The 27,312-nt window shown below is 41.3% G+C and overlaps 2 protein-coding genes and 1 non-coding gene across 5 annotated transcripts in view; all 3 read left to right on the top strand.

Moving 5' to 3' along the window:
- The first annotated feature begins 543 nt into the window (after positions 1–543).
- On the top strand, positions 544–9,705 carry haus6 (HAUS augmin-like complex, subunit 6). The gene is made up of 16 exons (XM_085267162.1): positions 544–1,032; positions 1,184–1,279; positions 1,381–1,459; positions 2,252–2,384; positions 2,543–2,687; positions 5,554–5,616; positions 5,692–5,752; positions 5,931–6,104; positions 6,406–6,593; positions 6,987–7,116; positions 7,284–7,386; positions 7,478–7,541; positions 7,901–8,042; positions 8,180–8,278; positions 8,436–8,571; positions 8,670–9,705. Exons 1-16 carry the CDS (start codon positions 890–892, stop codon positions 9,377–9,379), a joined length of 2,466 nt encoding a protein of 821 aa, XP_085123288.1. The 5' UTR covers positions 544–889; the 3' UTR covers positions 9,380–9,705.
- On the top strand, positions 7,599–7,729 carry LOC146580424 (small Cajal body-specific RNA 8). Its single transcript, XR_014891729.1, has one exon.
- Positions 9,706–11,066: 1,361 nt separating the features above from the next.
- The window catches only part of LOC146580422 (DENN domain-containing protein 4C-like), a 38,528-nt gene continuing 22,282 nt past the window's right edge, over positions 11,067–27,312 (top strand). For 2 of the 3 annotated variants that reach the window (XM_085267157.1, XM_085267155.1), the window contains exons 1-2: positions 11,067–11,408; positions 26,681–26,991. In XM_085267157.1, the coding sequence (XP_085123283.1) occupies positions 26,693–26,991 (299 nt within the window). In that variant the 5' untranslated portion in view covers positions 11,067–11,408; positions 26,681–26,692. Of the gene's footprint in view, positions 11,409–11,859; positions 11,984–26,680; positions 26,992–27,312 lie in introns of those variants that run through there. The other variant, XM_085267156.1, reaches the window with a different exon arrangement.

The following is a 27,312-nucleotide window of genomic DNA, read 5'->3' as shown; positions in this document are numbered from 1 at the left end:
AACCAAATACTTCAGCTTTTTCCAGGATAACATCAAGCTCTTCAAGCTGGAGAAATATGCTGGGTTTGCTGCAAGACCTCATCCTGTTTGAACAAGACAAACAGAACTAAGGGCAGAGTTAGGTGAAGCACTTGTGGATGTTATGATTGCTGGACTTTGACCTGTGTACAATCCTAATAACCCAAGCAACTATGGGTAAAATACGGGATTTCTAGTATACTTAAGCTATAAGCTGCTTTTTAGGTGGAAGACTTAGCTGGTAATATCACACGTGGTTTTCTAGAAACACTGTCTTCCCAGTGAAATCTAAACCAGTAATAGCTTAGGAAATTTTTAGAGCATAGTACAGCTGCTCTGGCCAAAGTCCAATAAAACTTTGTATCTGTCAGGGCTACGCCTTTATATGTCAAATTTACCTTCGACAAAAACTGCAAAAAATATAGTTACTTATAGTGAAAAATACAATAAGAAGAAGCACGTTAAAATAGTGAGTTTTTTTGTTTTTTAAATTTCCAATGGGAATCCCGTGCGTCTCTACCTTCGCTAACCGGAAGTAATTTAAAACATCCGGGTAATCTTTAGAAAAATTGGCGGTTTGTGTCCTTGCGTTACCTTTTTTTGTTTTCCAGTTCTCAGTGGACTATGAAATGTGTGAAATGTATATTAACAAACGTCAACGTGGATTTAACGTCAGCGGCAGCCTCTCTTATAATGTAACTGTTTCCTGGCAGTGTTTGTTATTGTGAATGGGCCTTGTTGGCGTAAGTTAGCGAAGAGTAAACGTCGTTGCTAGCAGGGAGGCTAGCGGACTAGCGGTTTTCTGTTTGCCAGTCTGGAGCTTTGAATTCGCCTCCGGACACAATCACGGTGCTTCTTACTCCTCTGAATAATGGCCAATCCGGCACTATTGCAGAAGAAGAATGGACAGTATTTGTGGTTCTCTCTTCTTGGGCTGGGATTTCAACCGGACGTTGCAGTGTCGTCAATCGCTGGCAAAACCAATATTAATGCTAAACACATCATCATGGGGCCGTGAGTTTGCTTTTCATGTCTTTATGAATAATACTAGCTATTTCTTACTGTGCGAAATGTCGCTACTTTAACTTTGCCTTGAATGTACGTTGCCATTCACTCTCCCTGGAGCGTAAGCGTTTCCTGCTAAGTTTAGTTTTATGTCCCACAGGAACATGTTTGACAAACCCAACAAAGATGCTTTTTACATAGTGACCCATTTCCTGCTGGAGAAACTCAACCGGACACGGTTTCATGAGGCATATAGGTAAAGACAATTATAACCAGTCTTGTATGCTCAGATAGATGATTCATTGTCTTCGCCAGTATTTGTTTTTAATCTCTTCTCATTTATCCTTGGGTTTTCAGGCACTGCTGGCCTGTTTTAAACCCAAAAGCAGACGCCGAGTTCCGCAAAGTTACCTGCGCTTGGCTGCGAGAAATCATGGTGAGAATCAAAAGAATAAAAGAAATTGTACGAAAGTTTAAGACTGAATTAAACAGACAGGGCACTTCTTTAAGATTTGCATTGTGCTACATTTATGTTAATCGTTGCAGACGAATAAGGCGTTTATTCAAGTGCATCTCCTTGAAGCAAAGTACAATGTTTTATTTCATTCATTGTTCCTGCATGATGGATGGGAATAAAACTCAAAGTAAAGAGCTATGAGATCCCTCTCTTATTCCCCCCTGATTTTAGAGTAAGCACAGGTATTTTCACTTGAGAAAAATGACTGTGTGTGTGTGAATAATATATCATTTGATTAGTATGTTGACCCATTTTCTTGAAGCTTTCATTACTCACTATGTTTGCTAGACACCTATTTTTGGCCAAATGGAGTTGCCTTGGTGTTTACAGACTCTGTGTGTGCTGTATGGATACGCAGATGTGCGGGATAGGGTCGCTTTTATTGATGTTGAAGATTCACATTAGCATTGTGAAGTCCACAAACTTCACACTGTGCTGTGCGAGAACAGTTGCAATTGGCACTTGCAGACACATCATTGGATGCTAATTCTGGGAGCGCTTGATTTGCTTTGCGTTCTATTGACAGAACATGCATTTTGAAAATTTCTAATGGGGAATTTCTTGAAAAGCCAAAGTTTTGTTCAAGATTACAATTTGAGTAATTTTGTGGGTCGTATAGTAATCTATAATAAAACCTTTTTATTAGCAAAAACAGTTTGTATTTAGGTCGCTGACAGCCATCTGTTTGTTTGTTTTTTTGACGATGTGCAGGAAGAAACTGCAAATACTGGATCCAGAGTGGTGGCATCATTGTTTCTCTCGCCTGGAGGCCCCAAGTTTGTCAGCTTGATGCTTCATTTGGCCAAGCATGTCATGCTGCAGGAAATGAAGACCTTTGCTACAGGTAGGTCTTGTGTAGCCTCTCGAATCTACAATCCCTAAAGTTTAAAGTGACAGAATTAAACATGACTTCTGTTCTCCTATTAATCTCATCTGCCATGGACCTGGCTTGCAAAGATGCCAACCAAATGATGACGTGATCTTGAACATTATTGTTGTCAGATGGCAGCTGGGTACCTGAGGCGGCGGCAATGCCGGCTTCGACGTCGAACTTGGCAATTAAGAGGTTCAATCTGGTCCGTGCCAGATTTTTGAAAACTGCAGTGGAACAGGATCGTTTTCTCCATGAATACCAGAGACGGGCCCAGTAAGTGCACTTTTGGTTTAAGCAGCTTTACAGAGTTGTAAAGTATATATATTTTTTGAAATGTCACCAAACTAAGAAGTTTTAGCTTTTTACCAAAATAAAATAATCAGGACTTATATATAATTAAGAAAGGAAAAAAATGTGTGACTTAATTTATTCAAGTCTATGGGTTTGTTTTTCAAATGCTAAAAAATATACATGCTGCCATTTTTATGCCCCGGTGGGTATTGAAGTGAAAGGGGTCGTGGAAGACCTAAAATATAACCTTTAACATAATGGTAAACACAATAAGACAGAACAAAATGACTACATCAGGTAATAATTGCTCAGAACAGAGTACAGTTAAAATAGTAACAAGTTAAACAGTTCAATTACTAAAACTTGCTGTGAAATACAATAAAGTGCTTACTAAGTAACTGCCTAACAAATAAATTCAGGTATTGTGGTGTGAGGATTCCTGTATCAGGCTTTGTTGAAGCAGAACAGAAGATGTTAGAGAAGTACAAGGTATCAAGAAAAATGTAATAAATGTTTACTTAGTATAATGATATAAATGTACAGAAAATAAACTTCCTGTCACTTTAAATTATTTAAATTAGTATTAAATTGCAAATTGTACTAAACTAGTAAAGTCAAATAAATCTTAGTACTCCGTTTCACTGCTCTATCCAAGGATGTTTTGTCATTTCCTTATTCTATTCACTGCAGTACTAAAATACAGCTGACATTTTTCCCACACTAATTTCCAAACCTAACGAGCTTGGAAAGAAAAGCAACTGGATTTCTTAAAGTTTCTTGAAGACGTTGCACCTTTCGCTGAAGAAGCTTCTTGGAGCTTCTTCAGCTCTAAGAACAAATGTTGGAGAGTAACAAAGCAAAAAATAAACACAGTGAGTGGATTGAAAGAGGAGTGAAAGAAGCGATCGATCCCCATTGTAAACGACCATCTTTGAACAGAGGTGGTGGCTTACGACACCTAATTGTCTGCCATCTATAATCCAGTTTTGGGATCTCTTCTCGGATGCCTTAACGCCCACTCACATCCTGGGTAATTTGATCTCAGTAAATCACATGATAGGGTGGGGCAAGGTCTCACAATGGGAAACCCGAAACTTTGGCTGATTGTGACCCACACCTGTTTTCACACCTTTGCTCATATGATTAGGCAGATGATCAATACTGGCATCAACAACCCTCTTAGGGACACTGTGACTCTCAGGTGCTCTTAGAACAGAAGAAGCTTCTGGGATGAGAAGTCTTCAAGAACCTTAAAGAAGTCCAGACGCTTTTCTTTCCAAGCTCCTTAGATTACCATGACCTGTAAGACTGAGAACCTTCACAGACAAACCTGTAAGACACAGCATTTTACTTTTAGTCTTTGTTCATTGTGTTATTTCAATTATTTTACTTGCTTCCTCTATTCTTATGTGGGTATAAATTTATGGCTGATGCTATGTATTTGTTTGTGCTTCACTTCCCTTCTGTGTGAAAGATATTTTGTAAACGACAGGCTCACTTCCGCCGAGTGTCTCAGTAACCTGTGAATGGAGGCACAGTACATCACTTCAAATGATGTGTTTCAACTCTGCTTCCTGAGCTCTGATATAGCAATGTATCCGCTGTGACTACAGCTTTGTTATGCTGAAGGTTTGAATGTAGAAATGGAAGTTAGCTTCTGCTAGGGCTGCTCGATTATGGCAAAAATGATAATCACGATTATTTTCACTGAAATTGAGATCACGATTATTTGACGATATTTATTTAACCCTTTAAGACCTACTATAGAACCAAGTCCACCAGAGCTTATATTATTTTTTTACATGCTGTAGTGCCATTTGTGGGAGCATTTCAAGTTGCTATACATCAATACAACTGTTATAGCCCATATTTTAATAATATGTATGCATTAAGTCCATAGTAATTACATAAATTGCAAAAAAGTGCAATAAACTACAAAAAAAATTGAAAATCGCTTTTGTTTTGTTTACATATATTTCTACTTGGAGAAATTTAAGAGGTTTATCCCTCAAAACTTTAAATACAATAAAGTTGCAAAAAATAGTTTACAACAACAGGAAATTTATTTTGAGTGTCTTCATAGTTTTATTTTGGAGATACAGCAATTTTTATATACTGCAGGAAAAACAAAAAACAATCCTATGATGCAGATTTGCAAAGAAAACAGCATGTGCATCATTTCACTGTGGGAAGTGTTACGAACAGCTGATAGGAACGGCAAAGCGTGTTTCTGGAATATTATGTTTTTGTTCCTGCAAGCGCTTTTTATGCAATTTTTGCAAAGCTATATGTGGAACGAAACCGTGACCGAGGACAAGCTGATGGCATCAGATGTAAGTACAACTCCTCCGGTTTCATATGCAAAACAAATTATTGCGCTAGCTTACATGGTTCAGGTTCTACAGGGATTTAAAAATAGTTACGCAAAACGGAGCGTGCTGCTCTGACCGGCTTTAAAGGGTTAACAATGACTTTAAAAAAATAATATAAAATAGTGTGCAACACCACTGAAGTTTTTTTTTTTTAAACTCTCTTTTCAACCAACGGCAGTCACTCTCCTCTCCAAATAACTTCTGCTTAGCTTTCCGAGCTTCCCTCGGGTCCTCTTAATCAGCGGTCTCCAACCTTTTTTGCGCCACGGACCGGTTTATGCCCGACAATATTTTCACGGACCGGCCTTTAAGGTGTCGCGGATAAATGAGGGAGGGGCTAATAATCGGCTCAGTCATTTTTAATGATCGTTGAAAGCCCAGATCGTAATCGTGATTAAAATTCGATTAATTGAGCAGCCCTAGCTTCTGCTACTTTAAAGTTGTTTTAAGTCTCTTTTTGTTTCTCTCTTGTGAAGACTTTTGGTGAAGTCTATGAGGGACATCAAAGCAGAAGGTGTCAAGTATGATGAGCTGCTTAAGTATGTATAATTTCTCTCTCAATATGCCAGATTTAATTTAAGACCCATTGAAGTAATGGAGCTGTGTCCTTTCAGGCGCTACAGCAATGATTGCACTCAGGAGAAAGGAACTTCTACAGCTGAGAAGCTCAAAAAAGTACGTAATGTTAACTTTTCAAAACGCTGGAGAGTCTTTGTACTATTTATTTAAGGAGCAACTGTGATGTGACAGTCTGTTTTCTAAATGCATTCATGTTATTTTCAGATGAGTAAAGACTCGTGTGCCGAGGTGTCTGTTTTTCTAAGTGCTCACAGATGTTCTCTGTTATCCTAAGGTGCGCTCCCTGTGGTCGGCCATTGATGGAATGTTGTCGGCCATCAAAGAGGAGCAAAGTGCTGTGGAGAGTGTCCTGAAAGGAGACGTAGATCAATACACCCTTGATGGGACTGATCAAGTTCTTAAAATTCCCCGCTGTCTGCTGGAGAGAATTGAACAGCTCCCACATCAGGTGAGTGAGAAGAGATGGATGGACTCTGGTTATTGCTTAAATACAACAGGGAAACTTCTTTGAAATCTTGTCTGTGCTTTTTCTTTTTCCCTTAACTAAAACTATACACTGTATTTGTCCCTTATGATTGATGATGATTAGGCATTTCGTGAGCGCACACAAAGCTACTGTCTCGAAACACTCGAGACAGCAGCTACAGAAGATGTGGAACATCTTTCAGGGCTAATATTGGTAGATTTGTGTTTCATGTATACTTTTATTTATATAATTTTTTTACATTTATTTTTTATTTTAAATCCAGTTAAGTTCTGGGAATGTGTATGAAGCCAACCAGCTGAACCTCCTCTGTGTGATGGAGCTGATGACCCACGCGGCGCAGCTCTTAAAGGAGGAACGTTGTCGGGTCTCTCACGCCCCTGTGCCCCAGCTCAACCTGCAGGAGATGTCTCGCCAGATGGCCCGTACGCTGCAGGACCTCCACCTCATCAGGTACCCATTAAGCTGTACTCGCTTGATAGTGCACACTTCTACCTGAGCTGATTAATTCCCCTTTGTTCTTCTTCCTCCTGCTGTTCCCTTTAGGGGTCGTCATAGGGGGTCATCTACCTCCATGTCACCCTATCCCTAGCATCTTCTTCTGTCACACCAACCCTCTGCATGTCCTCCTTCACGACACCAATCTTCCCATTTTTCTCCTTCCTGGCAGCTCCATATTCAACCTGATATTTCCACTATTCCTCCTGTTGCACCCGCATTATCTGTAAATCCAAGTTTCTGGATGCTTGTCGTTTGGAAAATGCTGCGTTAATAGATTTGTGGTAATAACTGTTAACATTTCTTCTTTTAATAACTACAAATGTGTCCTTTAATCTCAACTCCCAGGCAGAAGATTTCTAAGGAAAAAATCCCTGAAGTCAGGAGTGCCATTCAGGATTTGGAGGCAGAGTGGGACAAGAAGTGGATGGACACTCTGAAAGAAACACCCCTAGTCTCTTTTCTGAATGAAGATCCTGTGAGTGGTTGCTTGATTTTTTTTGTTTTTTTTATTTTTATATATACATGCATCACACCACACAGGCACTTATTTTAAATTAAGTTATTGTACTGTGAAAAATGACACGAAGACATTCTATTGTTAATGTTGCTTGGAGCTTATGTGCCCGCCCACTTCCTCCTCAGGCTCTTGGCTTCCTCTCACCAATGGCTCCACTGTCTTTTGAGCCGGCGGCTGAAGCGAGTTATAAAAGCAGTGTGTTCTCCCAGTACCCTGCTAAACTTCTTGGTGAGCGGAATCGGATTATAATAAAGTTTTTATGAAGGTGTAACGTTTAAATTTTGTTTTTAATTAGCATTTATTTGTTTTCCCCCCTCAGAGGAGAAGCACTTGGAGAGAGGATCACAGGATGACGTCAAGATAAATTTTTCCAACCTTAAAAGGTAATATTATCAGGGATATTTGAACTTCATGACAGCATTATTCCTTTTGCTTTCTGCTGGGAGGCAGATACCTGGGCAGTCCTGAGCAGTGCTCTGCCTGTCACCAGTCCTCCCTAGAACATCCCTGCTCTCTGATGACCGCGGCGAATTGAGAGAAATCGCCACGGACAGATACGGAGCAGACACTTTATTTCTGTATAAATATGATGATAGAACAGCATGACGTGAATGAGCTTAACCTTGTTAACCTGGAGCATGTAGTGAAGTACCTACCTATACCACAAATTGATTACTTTTATATCAAAAGATGTGATGCGCAAATGTGTTTGGAATAATTAAGCACTTTCTTATCTAAACAGCACTTTACCGGTGACAGTCGAGAGGCCCGAAAGTCCTGTTGTCAAGACTGAAATGACACGAGCGAATACCTCTCTGGACTGGCTTTTTGACACGCCCCCATCTCCTCCTCCTCAAAGAGCTGCACCACGATCATCACCTCAGGCAAGTGTCATATTTCACATTTTCTCTGTTTTCAAAGTTAGTTTCATATTTACTGAATTCTGTTCTTGAAACAATGGTACACTTGTTCCACTAATGTTTAAATAAATGAATACATAAAATCAATGTTTGTGCATCAGGTGAGTGTGAGGAAGATGACCCATACTGATTGGAAGGTGACTCCCTTGAGGACAAAGACTCAGATATTAAACATGGAATATGACAACCTTGCTGATCAGGTATTTTAAAGATTCTCAACTAAACTACTGAAATCTGTAGTAAATGCTGTATAACTGAGAATTTCACGAGGGTTCATACGTCTAAAAAGGGGCATAGCGATTGTTGAAAACAAGATTTTCTGATTCATTGTTGACATTTGTGTGCACGTGGTGTTAGTTTGCAGATGCTGTAACTACAGCCGCTCCTTCAGAGGGCAGGGTTAAAGGTTTGGAGCTGGAGGCTCTTCTCAGCAGTCTTCAAAGAGATCCCTTCTCTGCTCGTAAGCAGCTGCCACGTACCCCTGAAAGCTTGAGTAAGTGCTAAAATATAGGACCTGACATTCAAAAGCTTCCCTTAATGTGTTCCTTTACCTAATAAAATGGCTTTTGTCCTGGCTATTTCTTCCCAAAGTTATGGATGTCAAAAGCTCCTGGCGTAAGGCAGTCGAGGAAGACAAAGTGAAAAAAAATCAGCCTCCTGCTGAGTTTAATGACAGCATAATAGAGCAACTCACCCCGGTCAGTGAGCACCACGATGGGTCGCCAAGCTCAGAGTCCCCAGGTTCCGACACGACCACCCAGACTGTCCCATCGGCTGTCAGGAGCCACAGCAGCCCTCCAGTCTGCCAGCAGGGGGCCTTGCCCAAGTCCATTCTTGCATGGGACACCTTCATCACAGAGGCCCACGACAGCCCAGGTGGCACAGGCAGCAGTGTGGTCCACTTCAGCCTCGACCAAGAAACTCTGCCAGAAATTCCAGGGTGCGACAGTCTGCTCAGCCTCGATGACGAAGAGATGAAAAGCGAAGACGATGACGAGCAACTGATTCCCTTACTGAAGCTCGAAGTGAAGCAGCCACCGTTAAACTGCCATCAGCATGAAGCAAGAAATGACGGCTTTTTGATGGAGGGCACGAGGACGCCCGAGTGCCTTCTGTCAGATTACACGGTTTCTGGTTTGGACAGAGACTGGTCGGAGGAGCCAGCATCATCAAAGGAAGCCACAGATACGATTTTTTCACTCGATCTAGATGCACTGAAGACCCCTTCACCTCTAAAGAAGCAGGAGTACAGGCTTCCCGAGCTGATCACATTCTCCCCAATGGATGACATGAAGTGTTAGGAAGTGTCCAAGTGTCCAGTCTTCAGCCTCCTGTTTTGGGTTTTTTTTGTTTTTTTGTTTTTTTTAAGTAACAAATATGAGCATGTATATATTTTTTTGTTTGTTTGTTGTGTCTGTCTGTAAATCGAGATTTTTGACTAGAGTGTATTATGCCTCCCAGCAATTTACACTGCACCACTGGCTCAGTTTCCAACATGATGGAAATAAAGAATTCTCTCAAAGTGTTACTTCTCCAATAATCACTCGAAGAATTCCTTGTTTTAGTGATGTTTAAGTTTTTCCTGTTAATTGTGATGCATGGAAGGTATAAAATGAATTGATATGAAGCTACTAGTGTTTTGTTTTTCTTCGTTTTTGTTTTGTCTTTTTTTTTTTAATAGGTGTGACTTGCAGCAATTTAAGATGGGGGCTTCAAATTAAACGTGAAGCAAAGCACTGGTAAAACCGAGAAAAGGGAAGTCGGCGTGTTACTCCTTCACAATAAAAAGTTCAGCGTATGGGCACAAACATTTGACTTGAGTGGTGCTGTGTAAAATACATGAAATCCTGAATGAAACGAATTTGCCTTCATTTCCCACTAAGTTTTTTTCTCCCCTTCTATAAAGTGGGGAAGTCTATATAGAAATATGGGCATTTAGTCCCCTCCCATCCAGATGTGCTGTTTGCAGTGGGAAGCTTAAGACTGGTAACTGGATCGAAATTACTAGAGGAATGAAACTTTCTTTTTCCCCCAGATGGATTTGTTTAATTTAATGAAATGAAAACAATTTAGAGACAAACTATAATCTGGGATTTAAAAAATTCTTTAAAAAGATATGGGTGGGTCATTACTCAGACTTGTTTTGCACCGAAGGGACAAGTGAGGTGAAACCATACAAACACCTAGATCCTCCCATTTGTATATATTGATTTACATATTAGTGTTGCATGACAATATATTTCGGCTGCATCTGGAATTTTATAGAAGTGAAGCTGGTTGGACTATATAGCTGGAATTTCAGACTCACTTTATATTGTGGGCCTACTTTGATCTTAAGTGGATCTTAAACTGCCCTTTCAGTCAGTGTAAAGACATTTACCTAAACATTTGATCCCTGAGATGTCATAATGTTATAAAAGAAGTCCAGTAACAGTACATCTCAGTTTCTTTACATGATAAATGAGTAAAATTTAACTGCCCAGACAGTCATGTATTTATAAAAACAATGTTTTTGTTAATTTACAGGTTTAACAAACGGGTTGTTTTTAATGTGGACCTATCATAATAAAAAACAGAAATTTCTGTTGTAGCTAGTAGAAAAACTGGAGCTTTTCTGTTATTCAATTGTTGATCTATTACATAACTACGTTAATGCGATATCAGTGGCAAATAAGGTGGAGTCTTTATCGATAAGAAAAGCTGCAAAACCCACGACAATGCAGCTAGCAGTTCAAAATCTATCACATTTTCCAAAGTCTTCCAGGGGGCCGGTTGGACTCTTTGCCCTCCACCTTATGTCCCCCCCCCCCCCCCCCCCCAATTGACAGAATATTAACTTATATAAAATACACACATGCAGCGTGAATTGCATCAAAAAGTTGAAAATCATTTCAAAGTCTTTTACTTTGAAAGGATTCACCAGAAGCGGCTCCTTGTTCGCGAGCGCGCTTGCTCGCGCTGTCAGTTGCAGCGGTGGTTTGTTAGCAGCGTTTCCTTTTCTCTGGGCGGTTCCAGTCTGAGAGAGAGAGAGCGAGAGAGAGCGAGAGGTTCAGAGGAAAGCTCTAACTCTATCAGCCCAGACACAAACATGGCGCCTGCCTCCGCCGACAACTTCAGATGAAAGTGTGGCGAAGAAGTAACTAGCAAAGTACAAAGGAGTATTTCCGAGTGGCGTTTTCACCCTTCTTTTTAACTTGCCGTTCTGGTTTGACCAGTTTTTTTGTTTTTGCTTTGCACAAATAAGTCTGCGGGGTACTTCGAGGAGGTAAAACAAGCAAGTTGCCTACATGTCAACATTGTCTCTGTTTCTCACTGCGGTGTAAACAGCTGGTAAGTACTCGTGTTTTGTTCCGTGGAGATAACCGTTAGGGATCGCGGCATGTTGTGGAAATGAGAGGGAGTGGATGAAGTGCATTAGGTTAACTTTCGCTGTGTGTGAGTGCGCTCAGCCGCTGTAAATGCATTTTCCTGGTGTTGCGCTGCTGCACTTTCAGCGTGTTATCCAACCACGGAAAGAGAGAGAGAGAGCCACGTATGAGCGCTCGGGGTGATCATGGGAGGAAATTTCTTTTGTTATACCCACGACGAGGTGTATTTCCTGCATCAAAGTTGACCTACTTAAGGTTGGGATGCAACAGTTGGGAACATAACACCCCTCTCCTCCGCCGCCTCCTCTTGCTGCTCCTGCTCGCCTCTCCTCCCCGGGCCCTCCCTGTCGCCAGATAATCAGACTCAGCTCTCCTGGAGTCTGTCTACCCTTGCAGGTGTCTGCTCCCAGAAACAAACCCAACTTCCTGCGTGGGATCAAAATGTGTGTTGGGGTTTAAAGCTCAATTTTAGCAGGACCTTCTTGTCATGCAGTCAGCGCCGTGTTCGTGTAGAGGATCAACTGGTCTGACTTCTTTGTGAGTTTGCTTTTCATCCTTTTCCTAGCCGTGTATGATGTGGCACTATGCAGCGCCAAGGTGCTCACATATCTATGCCTCAGCACTTGACTGCTTGCCAGTCAGCAGCAGTCTAACCCCTGAGGTTAGCAGAGTGCTCCCTCTGCTCCGTGCTCCCATCACAGCTGTGGTGAATCATGACTGGCATGTGATATTTCTGCTCCGATGGTACAAGTTCCAGCAGAGCTCAGCTTGGCACTTCCTCTTCTGTTGTGCTCAAAGTATTCATAATTTCAATTAGGTGTTTTACCAACTGAGCTGGCTGCAGGAATGCTGTGTAATGACAGGATAATCGAGGCACGCGGAGTGTGAAAAACATGGAAATTGCTCTGGCAGAATCCACTGAGCCGTTGCCACGTGGAAACAAAATAAAATAAACCCTCTTCCTTGACCTTGGCTTGCCCTGACAGGCGCTGGGAAAGAGGAGTGGAGCAAACGTTTCCTCCCACTATAACCTCTACAATACTGCAGGTATAAAGTGAGTCATGGCTGCGCGGTGGCTTTGTGTACATTGAACTTGCACTTTGTGGCCTTCCAAAGGCTCTGTCAGGTGACTGGGGGGAAGGAGGTGGATTGGCTCAAAGGAGCAGCAGCAACAGGCAGTATTTATTCAGTGGGAGAGTGATATGTTGAGATACGTTAGAGCGTACCCGTGTGATCTGCTTCATTCTTTCATTCACAGTTGTGTTCACTCTACCTCACCCGGCAAATAGCACGGTGGAGCTACCTTTTATCCCCCCTTCAGCCTCCACTTGAGTTGACACTTTCAGGTTGATTTATCACCCACACTTTCACTGTCAGTTTTCTCAGAGTTTGAAGAGCTTATTGGAGTCCCAACATCAACTGACACTTTCATGTCAATGAATGATTCGTTCTATAAATGAAAGTTCAACTTGTTTGAGTCACATTGTTTTGACAGTGTTAACCACCCCTGCTTGCTTTAACTCCTTCCATCAAATTATACCACCCAGCATGGCATGCTCACTTTTTGAAGACAGACTAACGACTTAGAACCCTAGTTGTTGTTTTTTTAAATAAACTCAGTTAGCTAACATTTTCTTTTTAGTTTTCCTGTTATAGCAATACATAAATATGAAAAACAAAAAGTAGGCAGAATACACTAACATTTCCTGTTAAGTAGTGGGAATCACCAGACCCCCACAATACATTATCACAATATTTCACTCATGATCTGATGATAGCTTGATTTTTAACATTTTGTGATAAGCTAAAAACACGTAATACAATTTATCATCTTTTATTTCAACTGTAAGTTATGTCCTCAAAGTTGTTGTTGTTGTTGTTTTTCCAATCTGTTTTATCTAAGCAGATAAAGTTATCTCACTTCAGTGATTCTTTTTTGTTGCAAAATGAGATTGTCAAGCACACCAACACTGTCACTAAAACCTACTATAAATGCTGTCATAAGACATAATCAGCCTGCAGTCAAATGGGATCAAGCTGGCAGTTATGTACTATGTTAAGTGTCCAGTTGACCATCTAGCTTCTTTCGCTGTTTGCCGTTGGTGTGTACTGTTTTGTGGGGTTTGGCTGGCTGGAACTGAAATTTTCCGAGACATGGATTACTCTGTCTCACCTGTGTCTGCTGTCTTTTTCAGCCCTGCTTCTTTGCCTCTTTCACCAGGTGTCTCTACATCCTGATCAATACAGAATTTTTAAGACCGATGCCAATACTTGATGATTTAAAAATCTGATACATCGGCCGATATTTCATTTTCTGCCAGACGCACAGAACATAAACAGATTTCATTAACAGTTGTTGCGTGTCTTTATTTATGAGTCCTTACTAAGATAATGTGACAGTGCTGATTATGAATTGTCGTGTTTTACTGTCGAAACAACTCATGGATTATCAGTTAACTATCTGTCCAACTCAGATTGGATTAGCTAGTTGTTGTTGGTGAGTCCCTAGTGGACAAGCTACGTAACATCAACACTCATAACTTGATTAAAGGGTGTTTCTCTCATATCTTCTGTACTCTTTAAATTTTCATGTATTGGCCGTTACAAATGCTGATACTGATATATCGCCAAATAGCCTAATATCATTCGAGCTTTAGTTGTCTGTATCTTCAGCTCATTCGGAGGTTGCAGAGAAACTTTTGTGTGTGTCTTTAATGGCATTTTCGTTTCTGTTTCCTTTCAGTATTCAGTGTTAAGCACATGTGGTCAGCCTTTCAACTATTTAAAATCTTTCAAAGTCAGATTTCGCAGTGTTTGTATAAACCATTCACTGTGTAATATTTGTGCTTGTGTAAAGAAAGTTTTCCTCCATGAAGAGCTCAGAGGTTAGTGCCAGCAATGCTGTAATATCTGAATCAAGGACGCTTTTGCAGGCTTACCATTTCATTTACAGTCACACTTTTTTTTTTTTTTTCTTTTCTCAAGGTGTTTCTACACAATTAGCGGACAGATCGTGGTTTCTTGTCTCTTTGGAGCCAATGTGTACCTGAAGAAGCACTGTGCGTTCTGTTAAGCCGCCTGTTTGCACCTCTTAAGTTAAACCAAACTCAACATAGTTGTTTGTAGCCAAAGAGCAGCAGGAAGGCACTTGTAATCCGCTCCTCTTCCCTCTCAGGTAACCTGCTTCCCTCCTCTGACCCTTGTACTCTGCTGTGGTGTGCCAGCATGTCTGTTGTTTTCTTTCAGTAGCTCTCCCTCTGAGTCGGTGTAGACCCAGCTAGTTAGTACGAGCAATGAGTTTGCCTTCTCTCTCCCGTCTCCTTACAGTGGAAAGAATGCTCTGTGTCCACCGGCTTGTCACGCTTCAGGAGGGAGGCAGTCTTGTGACGTTTCTGCTAAGCCTGCCTTCGCTCCTTGCATCTACCCAAGCGGATTTTAACTGTAAATAGTCATATTTTTGAGGGAATGTGTGGTCTAAATGCTGCTTTTGACAGGTTTCAGTAAAGTGCCTCGTTTTCTTAAAAAAGAAAAAAACAACCCCACCTGCTTCACACAGTGGAATTAGAGACCCACTGTGATCCAGGAAGAAAAGTGGAAAATTTTCTGCTCCGCTCATTAGAATTCATTCCACGTCACTCCTGACTGCCTTTAGCGTTAGCGCTGATGCTATCTCTGAAAGTGTTGGACTGCTTAGAGTTCAAGATTTAGAGTTAACATACTAGGAGGGAGCAGACAATATGGGTGTTTGTCATAGTGCTGAAACAGCAGGGATTCAGTTCATTTTTTAATATGTAAATATGTAATAATCTGTTACAAGTGGGAGACACACCTTGCTTAAAACCTGTAAAATTGTGAAATATAGAGGTGGGTTTTTTTGGTTTTTTTTTTAATAACTTAAGTTAGAGCTGATGCCCAAAAGCTCAAATTCAAATAGCCTGAAGCAGCAGCAACAACAAGCAGCGTCATCCGTTCTGTCTGTCATCAGTGTGATTTGCCAACCAGATGCCTATTCTGAGAAGCTTGTTGACAACTGCCGTCTGTGCTTACATGAAATTGAACTTTATGTAGACATTTATGTGTAAAAAAGCAGCGTTCACGGCAGGTCTTCGGCTTTATTCAAGCACTACAGAGAGAGGGAGGTGTTGTTAGCATATGGATTTGATAATGCCGAGCTATCACACAGACTCCACCTCTCTCACACACACACGCTGAACAGCAAATATTGAATGGTAAGAGGCATTTCTTGCAAGTGCACATGACCTTGTTGGAACATTTCTGAAAGACTTTCCTTACTGTCGTAATTACTTGAAGGCTGATGTGGATCACTTCTGTTAAGTCTGGCTTTTAGGTTCATCACAGCGTGCTGTTGAGATTAATGAGCAGAGTGAGGTATTTCTAGACCGCACTTTAACAGCCAACTATGTATGTGCGTGCATACTCCAGCTCACGCCGTATGAATGCAATCATACATCAGCTCTACCGGCTTTCCTTTATCTGCCCTAAAAGCAGCATTCCATGTTTTTTTTTCTCTCCCCCTCCTGTGGTTGTCTCCTTGTAAAGTGGCGGTTTCATCACCTCACTGGCACCTTGTACTCAGTCTGGCCTAAGCCACTGACAGCACACTGTGATGACAGGTGGCAGAGAGGGCCACTTTGCTCTTCAGATCATCCAAAGCCCAGAACTACAGAGTGCCACTTGAAGCAGGCTCTGGTGCTGCAGAGTGTGATACAGCGTGGCTCAGCAGCTGTTTCAGGCGAGCTGTGAGTGGATGTGCAAGGCAGGGCTCCTGCTAAAGTAACCGAGACGGACACAGCACTCGCTGTTGTCCAGCATCGCGCACAAACACACACAATCTTGTGCATGCGCGTAATCGCAGACAGGCTCTTTGGTTCCCCCCCCTGGGGAACGAGCCTCCAAGCTCTTTTGTGTAAAAGGGATGAGATCATCGTGGGGCATACCATGAGGGGATAGAGTAAGGGGTTCCACCTAAATAGAGAAATCTCTGTTTTTTTTCTGTCCCTTTCTCTGCATTTCTCTAGCCAACTTGAGTTTCCCTCTGCCCTCAGGGGTTGTTGAGGTCCCTTTGGCATGTTTGCAAGTGAGTTAAGACCAGTGTCCCCCACAAACTCCTTTGTAGTGCAGGAAAATCCAGTATTTTAATGAATGGCTTAGAGTACTGTTAGTGAGCTGATTTGAAATGTTGTTTTACAAGATACGGATTCCTTTTTTTATTTTACATTTTGGGGTATTCACTGCACCTTGTCTGGTCCCATAATATCTGTATAGGTGCCCTCCCTGTCCCCTACCTATTGATCACAGTTGCTTGAAAGTTCTGATTATATTACAAACAAGCCCTACTGAGGGATGACAATGCAGTTGTTGTCACTGCAAATCCAACTAAGACAGGAAGCTGTGCTCCAGGAGTTGTTGATTTGGCTTTTTCAGGGGTTATTGATTTTAAAAAAAATGGTGGTTATGAATGCTGAAAAGGCACAAATTGTCTTTCCATCAAAATAGTTTGCATCCTCCTTTTTTTTTTTTTTTTTTTTAAATATTTGGTGGATATGATGGGATAATCAGTTTATCTAGATCTTTAACTCTCAGTGAGAGTATTGCTATAAATTGATAATTTTTGGTCGGAGGTTTTTTTGTCTTTGTCACGGTTCTCTGAGTGAAAACCAGACAAAGAGCGTGTCACACGATCATCAGGCCTCACGAGTAACAGAGGAACAGGTTTTCAAATGGAAAGGGAGGGGCAGGGCACTACCTTTTTAGAGGCATGGTCTCAAATTACAACACAAGACTTCAGTGTAGTGAAAATGTAATGGAACAGTTTGTCTGCCAGTTTGACCCTTGAACCATAAGCACTGTAAGATTTTCTTCAGATTAACAGGTATTTTTTTCGCCCCATCCCTCTCATGTTGCTTGCCATTAAAAGGGCAGACAACCCCGGATGCAGCTTTCACCTCTGTTTATGAATACTTTAAAGCTTTTAGCTCTAATTTCTTGTCAACACCGGCGTTTAAGACGAGTACATAGTTTTATTTGCTCGCCAGACGATAAAGGTAGCAATAAAATTTGCTTTGCTGCTATTGTCTTTCATGTATGTCTAAAACTAAAACTAGGCTTTTTTCAGAAGTCTCCGAGTCTGCCTTTACAGAGAGCATGGCAGCTAAGCTGAATGTACCCTTGAAAGATCAATTTCCTCAGCCAGAGTAACACTAGTCGCAGCTCAGGGTCGTGCAGCCTGGTATTGTTGGGCCTCGGTTGCTATGGCAGCGGCATGTATTATAAGCTGTCGAGAAGAGATATTTGTATGGTTGTGGGGCGTGTGGTGAATGCACGTGGGACTCTCTAGGGCTTCATGCTTTAAAGTATTGTGCCCGCCACTGTGGGCGCACCTGATGACATCAGGGGATGTTTGGCCCTGCGAGAAAAGAAGATAAGCAATGTCAGTGCCGTTGGTGGATGTGACCTGATTGTGCTCCACAGTGACAGATATCAGTAGCTGTATGAGCTATTCAGTGGCTAACCTACCCTCTTTAGTGCACACAATCAATGTAGTATAAACTATCACAGATTAATCCCAGTTCTAATAGCAACCTGGTAACAGCAAATAACGTGTTCCTTCAATGACCCATTTTCTGAAAACAGGAAATGATATGCGGTGGTTTCTCTGTGGTGGATGTCATTGATCATGGCTCAAAATGACAACAAGTATTTACGTCAACCTGCATTAACTTCTGTTAACTTATTAGAAATAATATTAATGCAGCACAACAGTGAAACCTAGGTAATATGATAACCGCAGTTCAGTTTTATTTACATAGTGCCAAATCACGGCAGCAGGTGCCTCAAGGTGCTTTATATTGTAAGGAAAGAGCCTACAAAAATACAAATATGACCTGAACATCCACTTGTTGACAGTAGGAAGGGAAAAACCCCGGTTTAACAGTAAGGACTCTCTAGAAGGGTTTAAAGAAGGGCGGACAAAAAACACTGAGTGGAAGAGAGCCAGAGATGAATAATAACTAATGATTAAATGCAGAGGGTTGTGTAAATACATAGAGAGTGCATCATGGGAAGCCTCATGCAGCCTAGGCTTATTGTAGTGTAACTAAGGGAGAGTTCAGGGTCACCTGATGCAGTCACAACTTTATGCTTTATCAAAAAGGAACGTTTTAAGCCCAGTCTTGAAAGTAGAGAGGGTGTCTGGCTCCTGGATCCAAACTGGGTGCTGGTTCCAGAGTAGAGGGGTGCTCATTTGGGATGATATGTTACTATGAGTTCTTTAAGATAAGATTACGCTTGATTATTCCTGATTAAGGATGTTGGATTTAACAGGGAGCCAATGAAGAGAAGCCAGTTTGGTCGAAACATGCTCTCCCTTTCTAGTCCCTGTCAGTGCTCTCGCTGCAGCATTTGTTTAATTCAGTACTGAATTTATTTTTTTTTTGAAAAAAGGGGGGCTAATTGCATGAAAGCAAAATGTCATACCAAGTGTCATGAATGGCACGCCAGCCTCGATGTTGTATTTTAGCATTTTTTGTGAAGTGCTTCACTGGTTTAGTGAAAATTCACAGGGAAGCAAAACCCCTAAGTGGTAATCTATGCCAATTATCTTAGGAAGCTGTATGACTCACAGCCTTGATATTTTTCATGCCAGCATGACTGTTTTACAGGAGATGGCATGCAGAGGTTAAACTGTGCATGATATCCAGCAAAGCCGACTCTTACAAGTCAAGAAAAGGAACCTAAAGTCCTTTCCTGCTGATCACTTTCTTCTAAATACAAGAAAACAAGGCACTGTTGAGTAGTTGCTGTTACATGACTGGTCCACAGCCTGAACTACTGTAACAATGAAGGCAGTCGATGAAAATTACATTTCATTTGCCTCACTGTATCTCATTAGGGATATATTCAGGTAGTTAAACCTACCCAACTCCCTCCTTGTATTGTATCCAGCTATAATCAATATTTTTATCTTATGGCTCAAATGATCATAACATAAAAGGTTTTGCTCAAAGTAACTGCAGTTCCCTTTAGCATAAGTACACGAGGGCTTACACTGTGTCTACACTGGGAGCTTTGAACTTTGCTTTTATTTCATTTTCACCGCTCACTCTTTTGGCCACTGCCACTCTTTGTTGCTTTCTTGCTGGCATAGCCCCTTTAATGGGAAATAAATGTGTATGCGTGTGTCCCTCTTGCTCCTACGCCACCACAGCTCAACTAAGTGTTTAGCCTAGCTTGACTCCTCTGGGAGCATTGACGTGTACTCTTATTTGAGCCAAGTTCTAACATAAAAAGAGCTGAAGTGAAACTGAGTATTGAAAATAACGAAAAGTGTCCGTGGAGCTGCTGTCTGTATTTTTGGTGCCGTGAACTCAGTTTTTCCGGTCAACTTGTCAACCAATCAGCATACGGCCGACACACTCGAACAATGTGCAGTTGAGATTTGGAGGCAGCACGTTTCCATTGGTTGAAAACCTCTCTTCGTAGGCAAATACGCACTTGCAGCACCATAAATTAAGTATAATGGCTTTTTCATGGTTTTATGGTTTTTTGAGGTTTCATATTTGTCTGCTGTCACCAGGGAGCCGTTGCTGGTCTATCAATCAGCCAGAGAAAAGAGCCAAGTTACAAGATACAAAGAGCTGAAATGACTGACTGTTCTTCATGTCTGTGCTTTTCATGCTGTCTTTGATGGTTTTTCACGCTTCTGCAGTTTGTTAACTCCACAGTCACTTCCTTTATTGTTTCAGCCAATCAGCGTTTGACCTGCACACGAGTATCTTCCACATTAAGCTGTGGTCTGTTGTGGTTTGTGTAGCATATACCCATGGAAACAGATACAAATGTGGTACTATAAAGCCAACATAACATGTGGTGACAAAGAGAAATTTTGGGAGAAAGTAGTGTGAACTTAAATTAGGTGAATAATTTTTATACTTTTATTTTTTCCTTTTTATGTATTTTTACACCTTTTTGCTTAATGATATTAGGAAACATTGGCACTGTACTGTCTGCACCTCACAATTACTGCCTTTGTCCTCTCCACCACTGCCACCACCACCATTATCACTACCACCACTACTATCTTGACTTTGTTTTTAGTATATTTTTCAATTAATTACTTACACAAATGTTTCTTTCAGTGTGGTTAAAATATTCTAGCAGACCACCTAAGAATGTATGTTTTTGCGAGTGTTTGTCCTGTCTTCCTCCCCTCACCCCCAACTGCTCGTGACAGATGGCTCTTCCTCCTGAGCGTAATTCTGCTGGAGGTTTCTTCCTGTTAAAAGGGAGTTTTTCTTTCCCACTGTCGCCAAAGCACTTGCTCTTGTTGGGGGTTTCTCTGTTTTCTTTGTATTAATGTAGGGTCTTTGTTTTGGAGGTAAGTTGGCATTAGCTGATAAATTGAAACTCATTTGTTTTCTGGCTCCACAATATCAGACTCCAAACTCCTAAGATGTATTTTATAAACTAATATGTGCACCGCTGACTATATCCATCTTTTACATACAGTCTATGGGTTTAGCATATTGTAATTGTAAATTAAAATAAACGTTAAATTTCAGTTACTGGCTTAGAAGCTGATGGTCAGTTCATGTTTGTGGACTAAACTTTTGAAACAACTGCTCATTTGTAACAGACTCCCTGGACCATTTTCCATGTCAAGTGTTTTGGCTGTAAAGAGGCACTTATTTACCCACAAACACAGAAAGCCCATCCAGTCAATGTTTAAACCACCAGAGAACATTTATTGGCCACTTTGGTGAGAGCACATTTAACAGTGTGGTTTGTTGCTGTGCAAATATGGAGAAAACGGCATTTTGCTTTTAAACAGGTTTTTGACAAGTGAGATGTAGCCATGGATACTGTGCAGTAAATCTTTTCAGAGCAATAAGTCTTAACTCTGCCTCTGCAATGATGTTGTCACATAATAGTAGTGATATGTAGACACAAAAATAAACAAGTATCGGGGACATGACTAAACGTAGAGCAAATAAACACACGGCCATGAGTACAGAGATAAATAGACGTTATTGACTGAAGTGAGTAAACCCGGTCAGATAGATCTCGATAGATCGCGGATCCCTCCTGCCTCTTACCTCCTGTCCTCATTAATGCACTTTTTTATTGCGTTTTCTGTTGGTGGTAAAAGTAGAAATCATTCCGCCACACGACATTAACCTTTACTGGTTTCGCTGCTTAAATGGCTGTGTTGACGCATTGCACTCGGCTCTTTTTACTGGAGCGTTTTCCCAGCATTGTAATGAAAAGGAGGCCATATCCTGGGAAGATGTCCAGTTTTAACTGTTGAAAGTTACCTGGACCGTAGAGCTGGCAGTCTTCTCGAAACAAATCAATTTTGGCACATTCTCATAGGCAGCAAGCCAAGTTTGAGCCCAGAAAGTGGCACTGCATGAATTCTTCGTTTCAATGAGTCATGTCCTGTGTGACAATAATGAAACATAACTTGAAATGTCTGTGACACAGATTATACCGTGGTTGTCCCAGAATGTATGCTGTCAGTGGTTGAGAATCTAGAAAGGATTTGAAACTGTGTGGAAAGTGTGTTTGGTGCGTTTGCCTCACTGTAGCTGAATATTTCCTCCCAGGTAGGCCGATCTACCACACCTTGAACTGCAGCCTCCTGCACACAAACGTAGCCTCACGTGTATTCTTTTTGATTTTTACCTCTCCCAACTTTCAGATTGCCTGCATTGTTGCTTTATGATAATACCGTGGCATTATTGCAGTGCGTTATCATGTCGACCGGTAAAAATAGAAACAAGAAGACTACAAAGAACTGCATTAAGCTGTGTCATAAAGTTCAGGGCTGTCTGTGGCTGTACAAAGTGGCTTCTTTTTCTGTCCTGCTGCAGATGCTGACTCACCAGTGGAAAAACTGAACTTCCTGAGTTGGTCCTAAAAGCTCTTTGAAGAGGGCATAGACGCGCTTGCCTTAAGACTATAATGTGGAACCTTTTCCCTTTTTAAACACCCCAAAATGACTGGTTTTATATATTTCTTCACTTGCCTACTTACATTATGCTTCCAAAAATGTAAAGACCAGGAGAAATCCATAATTATATTTAATGTACCGCTCTGTTTTATTTGTAGTTTCCTGCCGAGTATAACATTATGACAATAATCAACATGCTAGTAAAGAGAACAGTGGCAGGCTGCCCCACTATTGATTTTAACTCATAATGTTGTCTGTGGTGGCTTTATGGGTGGTCGTCGGCTTATATGATCTTCAGGAATTACTCAAACTAACGTCATTTGTGGCTCGCTCATTAGAATGAAATAGCAATAAATGACTGAGTTACTTCAGATAGATCATCACTGGCAGTGATGAAGACATCCCATGATCCCATGCTACTTAATTATGGCTTCAAGCTGCATCTTCAATAAGTGATTTGATTGTGAAAACCCTTGTGGGAGAAATTATAAAAAGTAACTAAGTCACCTTCTCCTTGTTCGCTCTGTTTCTTAACTGTTTAAGTGGCAGATTTGAGATGCATATTTACCTCACTATCTACTGAGGGACCACCTGTTATAAACTGAACAGGAAACAAACTCTTTAGTTTTAGCCGCAGAACCATCCTGCGGATGAACCATCGCTCTCTGCATTTTTACCATACAGCAGTGTGTGACTGTGTTGCGTCTTGGTCTGTAACTGATTACTAAGTCCCTGACAGTGAACTTTATACTTGGCATTGTGACTCAAAGGTTTACTGGGAAAGCATAAACTTCTATTAGAAGTTCTCCTCGAAAACATGCAATACACGATGCCTAAAGGCGCATTATACCAGTGCCAGCCCAGTTTGAGACCATATTTCAGCAGTTTTGTAGACTTGGATGTCTGCTTGATTTACACTCTCAGTGGCATTTCTGAGCATTCCTCCAGCCTCGGCCGCTCTGCCTTGGCTCGTCGCAGCCACCAGAGCTTTAACTCTCTCGACTTGTTTGGAGCATTGCGGTGATATACAGTGACAAGGGTGTTTGGGAATGCCAGCAGATCCAGTCCCCTCGTTAAATCTTGCGTTTCCCTAGTGTGTGTGCGCTCCGGTGGGGTGCGACAGTCTTAAAGGATCCTTTCATTGCATTGACCACAGTATTTATTTTCTGGGGAATGCATGTGAAACCCATCCTACTGTGTCAAAGTCAAATGTTCTTCTGGCTAAGACGTACTTTCTGCTGCAGTTATAGTTGCAGACCTGCAGATCTTTGATGTATGTGACCCACATTAAGGATGTCATTTTACCTTGTGTGCCACATGCGGCCCACTTTGATCTTCAATCTGGCCTTTCTGTCAGTTTAAAGAAGTTTAACTACAGATTTAATCTCTGACATGTCTTTAATGTAAGATAACGAAGTGCAGTTTCAACAACACATCTCGCTTTTTCTAGGAAAATAAATAAATATGTTAGTGTAACATGGTAGACTAATGTGCCTGTGTTAATTCAGCTCCATATTATTGTGTGAAGTTGCACTGGGTTGGGAGTGGTTTTGTGTGTGTGTGTGTGTCACATTTTTGGTGAGCCAATGGCTGGAATGGGGTTGGACTAATTAGAGGCAGGTGTACTTGATTGCACTGATACACTGGTCTACTTATAGCCCACACTACAAACACTGCTGTGTCGTTTTGTCTCTCTGTGCAGGTATGTAATGTGATGAAATCAGATATGTTTGGGATGGATGGATTTTGTGCTATGAATTCTATAGTGAAAGTGTCGTTTTGTCTCTCTGTGCAGGCCAGGGCCTATTATATGCCACAGCCTAAAGGTAGCAGAGTTGCAGAGGCTGGAGTGACCACTGGCTATATGCTTGCAGGGTGGTGGGTCTCCAAGGACAACTTCTAACCCTGTTACAGGCAACACGTGGAGTGCAACTGGCCGTGTGGCATAGCTGGCTCTGGCCTTGGGACTGTGTGTTTTTTATATAATTCATAAATGGGACACTGGACTGTTTTATCTTTTATCTCTTGATATATTTTTTTGTCAATAAATTATCTTTTAGAATTTTATTGACTGTCATCTTTTTGCCCACGACAGAGACGGTTGGTCAGACCTAGAATCTTTCTTTGGGTGTGTTACAACTGGCGTTGCCGACAGGATCTGGCTACCATAATCTGTAGTGGGCAAAAGCAAGATGACTGATCAGAGTGAATCACAGTCTGGCCCAAATAGAGAAGCACCAGTTTCTAGTGCAGGGTTTAGGCCCTTTGGTATGATCCCTATGTTTAATATGGTCACAACTAAATTTAGAGGGAAGGATTCAGATATTAGTCTAGGTGAATGGAAAAGTAATTTGCAGACAACATTTTCTTTGCAAGGAGTTCCTGTAGATTTTAGAGCAGAATTAACACTCTGTTGCTTGGAAGGCAAGGCTAAAAGAGATATTTTAATTCTAGCACCAGAGAAGCGTAATTCACCTGAGCTAAATTTTAATGAGTTAGATAAGTTGTATGGGGATAAAACAACTGCTTCGGTCCTGCGCTCTCAGTTCTTCAACGCTCGCCAAGAAACACATGAAGACATCAGTTCATTTGCACTGAGATTACTAGAACATTTTCTCAGGTTAAAGAGGAAGGACCCTAGAGGTATGAATGACGAAGATATTCTTCTCAGAGATCATCTGGTTGAAGGCTTGAGAGACACTGCCCTTAGAGGTGAATTCAGAACAAATTCTAATGAATGATCAGTTGACTTTTGCAGAAATTAAAGCAGAACTAATCCTGAGGGAACACGTTTATGGTGAAGTGGTTGATCCAGTCCAGTGTTTTGCTGCCAAAGGTGAAAGATACAAGACCTGTAATGCTAAGGATATGGAACAGATCAAATCAGAGTTGTGGGAGGACATGAACAAGCAAATGACCACACAATTCAATAATTTATCACAGACTTTGATCAAAGAAATCCGATCAGAACTTCATCAAGCTACACAAAAGACTTTGGACAATCATACTGTTTAATTTAAAAGATATGTATTCATGTAAAATATTTATGCACATATAGTTAAATAGCCCATACATAAGATATAAAATGTTAAATGGAATAAAAACAACACTATGGACAGTGTGTTCGCCACCATCTGAATGGCCCTGAGGGGGTCTACAATGTCTTTCAGCTTATCTCGCCTGAGAACCCAATCTGGTGCAAACTTTGGTGCAGCGTGGGATTTTCGAGGCGCCACTGGAACGAAGAAGCTCCCGTTGATCGACGCGCTCATCTTCTGCTTCATGATTGCTCTTTCTGTGTCCATCTTGTGTTTACGAGCAGTGAGGCAGTAAATACTGTGGATCCTATCCAAGACCTTGGGTAGCTTTTTGACCTCCTCAGTGCGTTGCTTGTCCTGCAAGCATATAGCCAGTGGTCACTCCAGCCTCTGCAACTCTGCTACCTTTAGGCTGTGGCATATAATAGGCCCTGGCCTGTACAGAGAGACAAAACGACACTTTCACTATAGAATTCATAGCACAAAATCCATCCATCCCAAACATATCTGATTTCATCACATTACATACCTGCACAGAGAGACAAAACGACACAGCAGTGTTTGTAGTGTGGGCTATAAGTAGACCAGTGTATCAGTGCAATCAAGTACACCTACCTCTAATTAGTCCAACCCCATTCCAGCCATTGGCTCACCAAAAATGTGACACACACACACAAAACCACTCCCAACCCAGTGCAACTTCACACAATAATATGGAGCTGAATTAACACAGGCACATTAGTCTACCATGTTACATTAGCATGCCTCTTTGGGATAAATTGTAATAATTGTATGTGTAAAATTGTGAAAATGCTCTGTTAGCTCATTGCACAGACTCTCCTGTAATTGTAAAACTTTTTTTTTTTTTTGAAAGCTGACAGAATATGTCCCGTTTTACTTTGAACCTAAAATCATAAATCATACATTTCTAAAGTAGATGGTGAAAAAACAGGAAATTTTCTGTCATTTATTTGTTTATCTGTTGCTTCACTACATAAATGGAGGTCTGTACCACTGGTTAAAAATCCAAAATGTATCCCCTCCTTCACATTTTCCAGAGCCACCCAGTTGGACTGGATTAGAGTCTTTTGCAGGCTAATTCTGTTTGACACCCATGTGCTTTGTAAGAACATTTAAATACAGTATAGCATAGAAGGCTACAAGAAGCTTTGCTGTATATGAGGTTGAAATCAAAAATGTAAATTTTTTGTTCTTTCTTCTCAGGTACATCCAGCCATGATTGAGGACAAGGGTCACCGCGTGACCGACTACTTTGTGGTGGCCGGGCTGACCGACAAGTCCACGCCCCTGGAGCAGGACCTGTCGGAGACTAAATCCACCGGGCCCAAAGCGCCCATCACTGAGTTGGCCGTCATTAACAAGTCAGCAGGGGAAACAGTGCCTGAAGGCTTCACTTGTATCGAGAGCACCCACAGCGGCCAGCCAGCCAACCTTAATCATGGCAGTCTCAAGAGCCCCGAGCTCTTCCTCTGCTACAAGAGAGGACGGGGTAAACCTCCGCTGATTGACATCGGGTGAGTCAGCCATTTATTTACAGTATGCTGGTGTTTGTAATCACAAATGCCCATTTGCCTGCAGGAGGAGGAGACCATTATAAGTGGGGTTATTTAGCAATTTTAGAACTAGGTTTAACTGATGAATAGCACGAGAGAAAAAAAATCCTACATCATTTTAAACTCATGTGTTTAAAATGATGTAATCGGTACACAAGTTCTCCTGTAAGCTGTAAATTCAGACAGATGAAATATGTATGGTTCATCCAGCCAAGTATATAAAAATGAAGAATGAGATTTATTTTTTTATCCACTTTGTTGTGAATCTTTAGGTTCATCCTA

This window comes from Mchenga conophoros, linkage group LG3 (genome assembly GCF_057382185.1).
Source record: "Mchenga conophoros isolate Kocher_MC1m ecotype Shallow Benthic linkage group LG3, M_conophoros_male_GT1.1, whole genome shotgun sequence".
NCBI lineage: Eukaryota > Metazoa > Chordata > Actinopteri > Cichliformes > Cichlidae > Mchenga > Mchenga conophoros.
The sequence above is the reverse complement of the archived record's forward strand: the minus strand, read 5'-3'. Positions and strand labels throughout refer to the sequence as shown.

Excerpts from the sequence above, each read along its gene's own strand:
- haus6 (XM_085267162.1), top strand. The coding sequence starts at position 890 with ATGGCCAATCCGGCACTATTGCAGAAGAAGAATGGACAGTATTTGTGG. Across the intron at positions 8,043-8,179 it reads CACCACGATCATCACCTCAG|GTGAGTGTGAGGAAGATGAC; the intron begins GCAAGTGTCATA and ends TTTGTGCATCAG. Across the intron at positions 8,572-8,669 it reads ACGTACCCCTGAAAGCTTGA|TTATGGATGTCAAAAGCTCC; the intron begins GTAAGTGCTAAA and ends TTCTTCCCAAAG.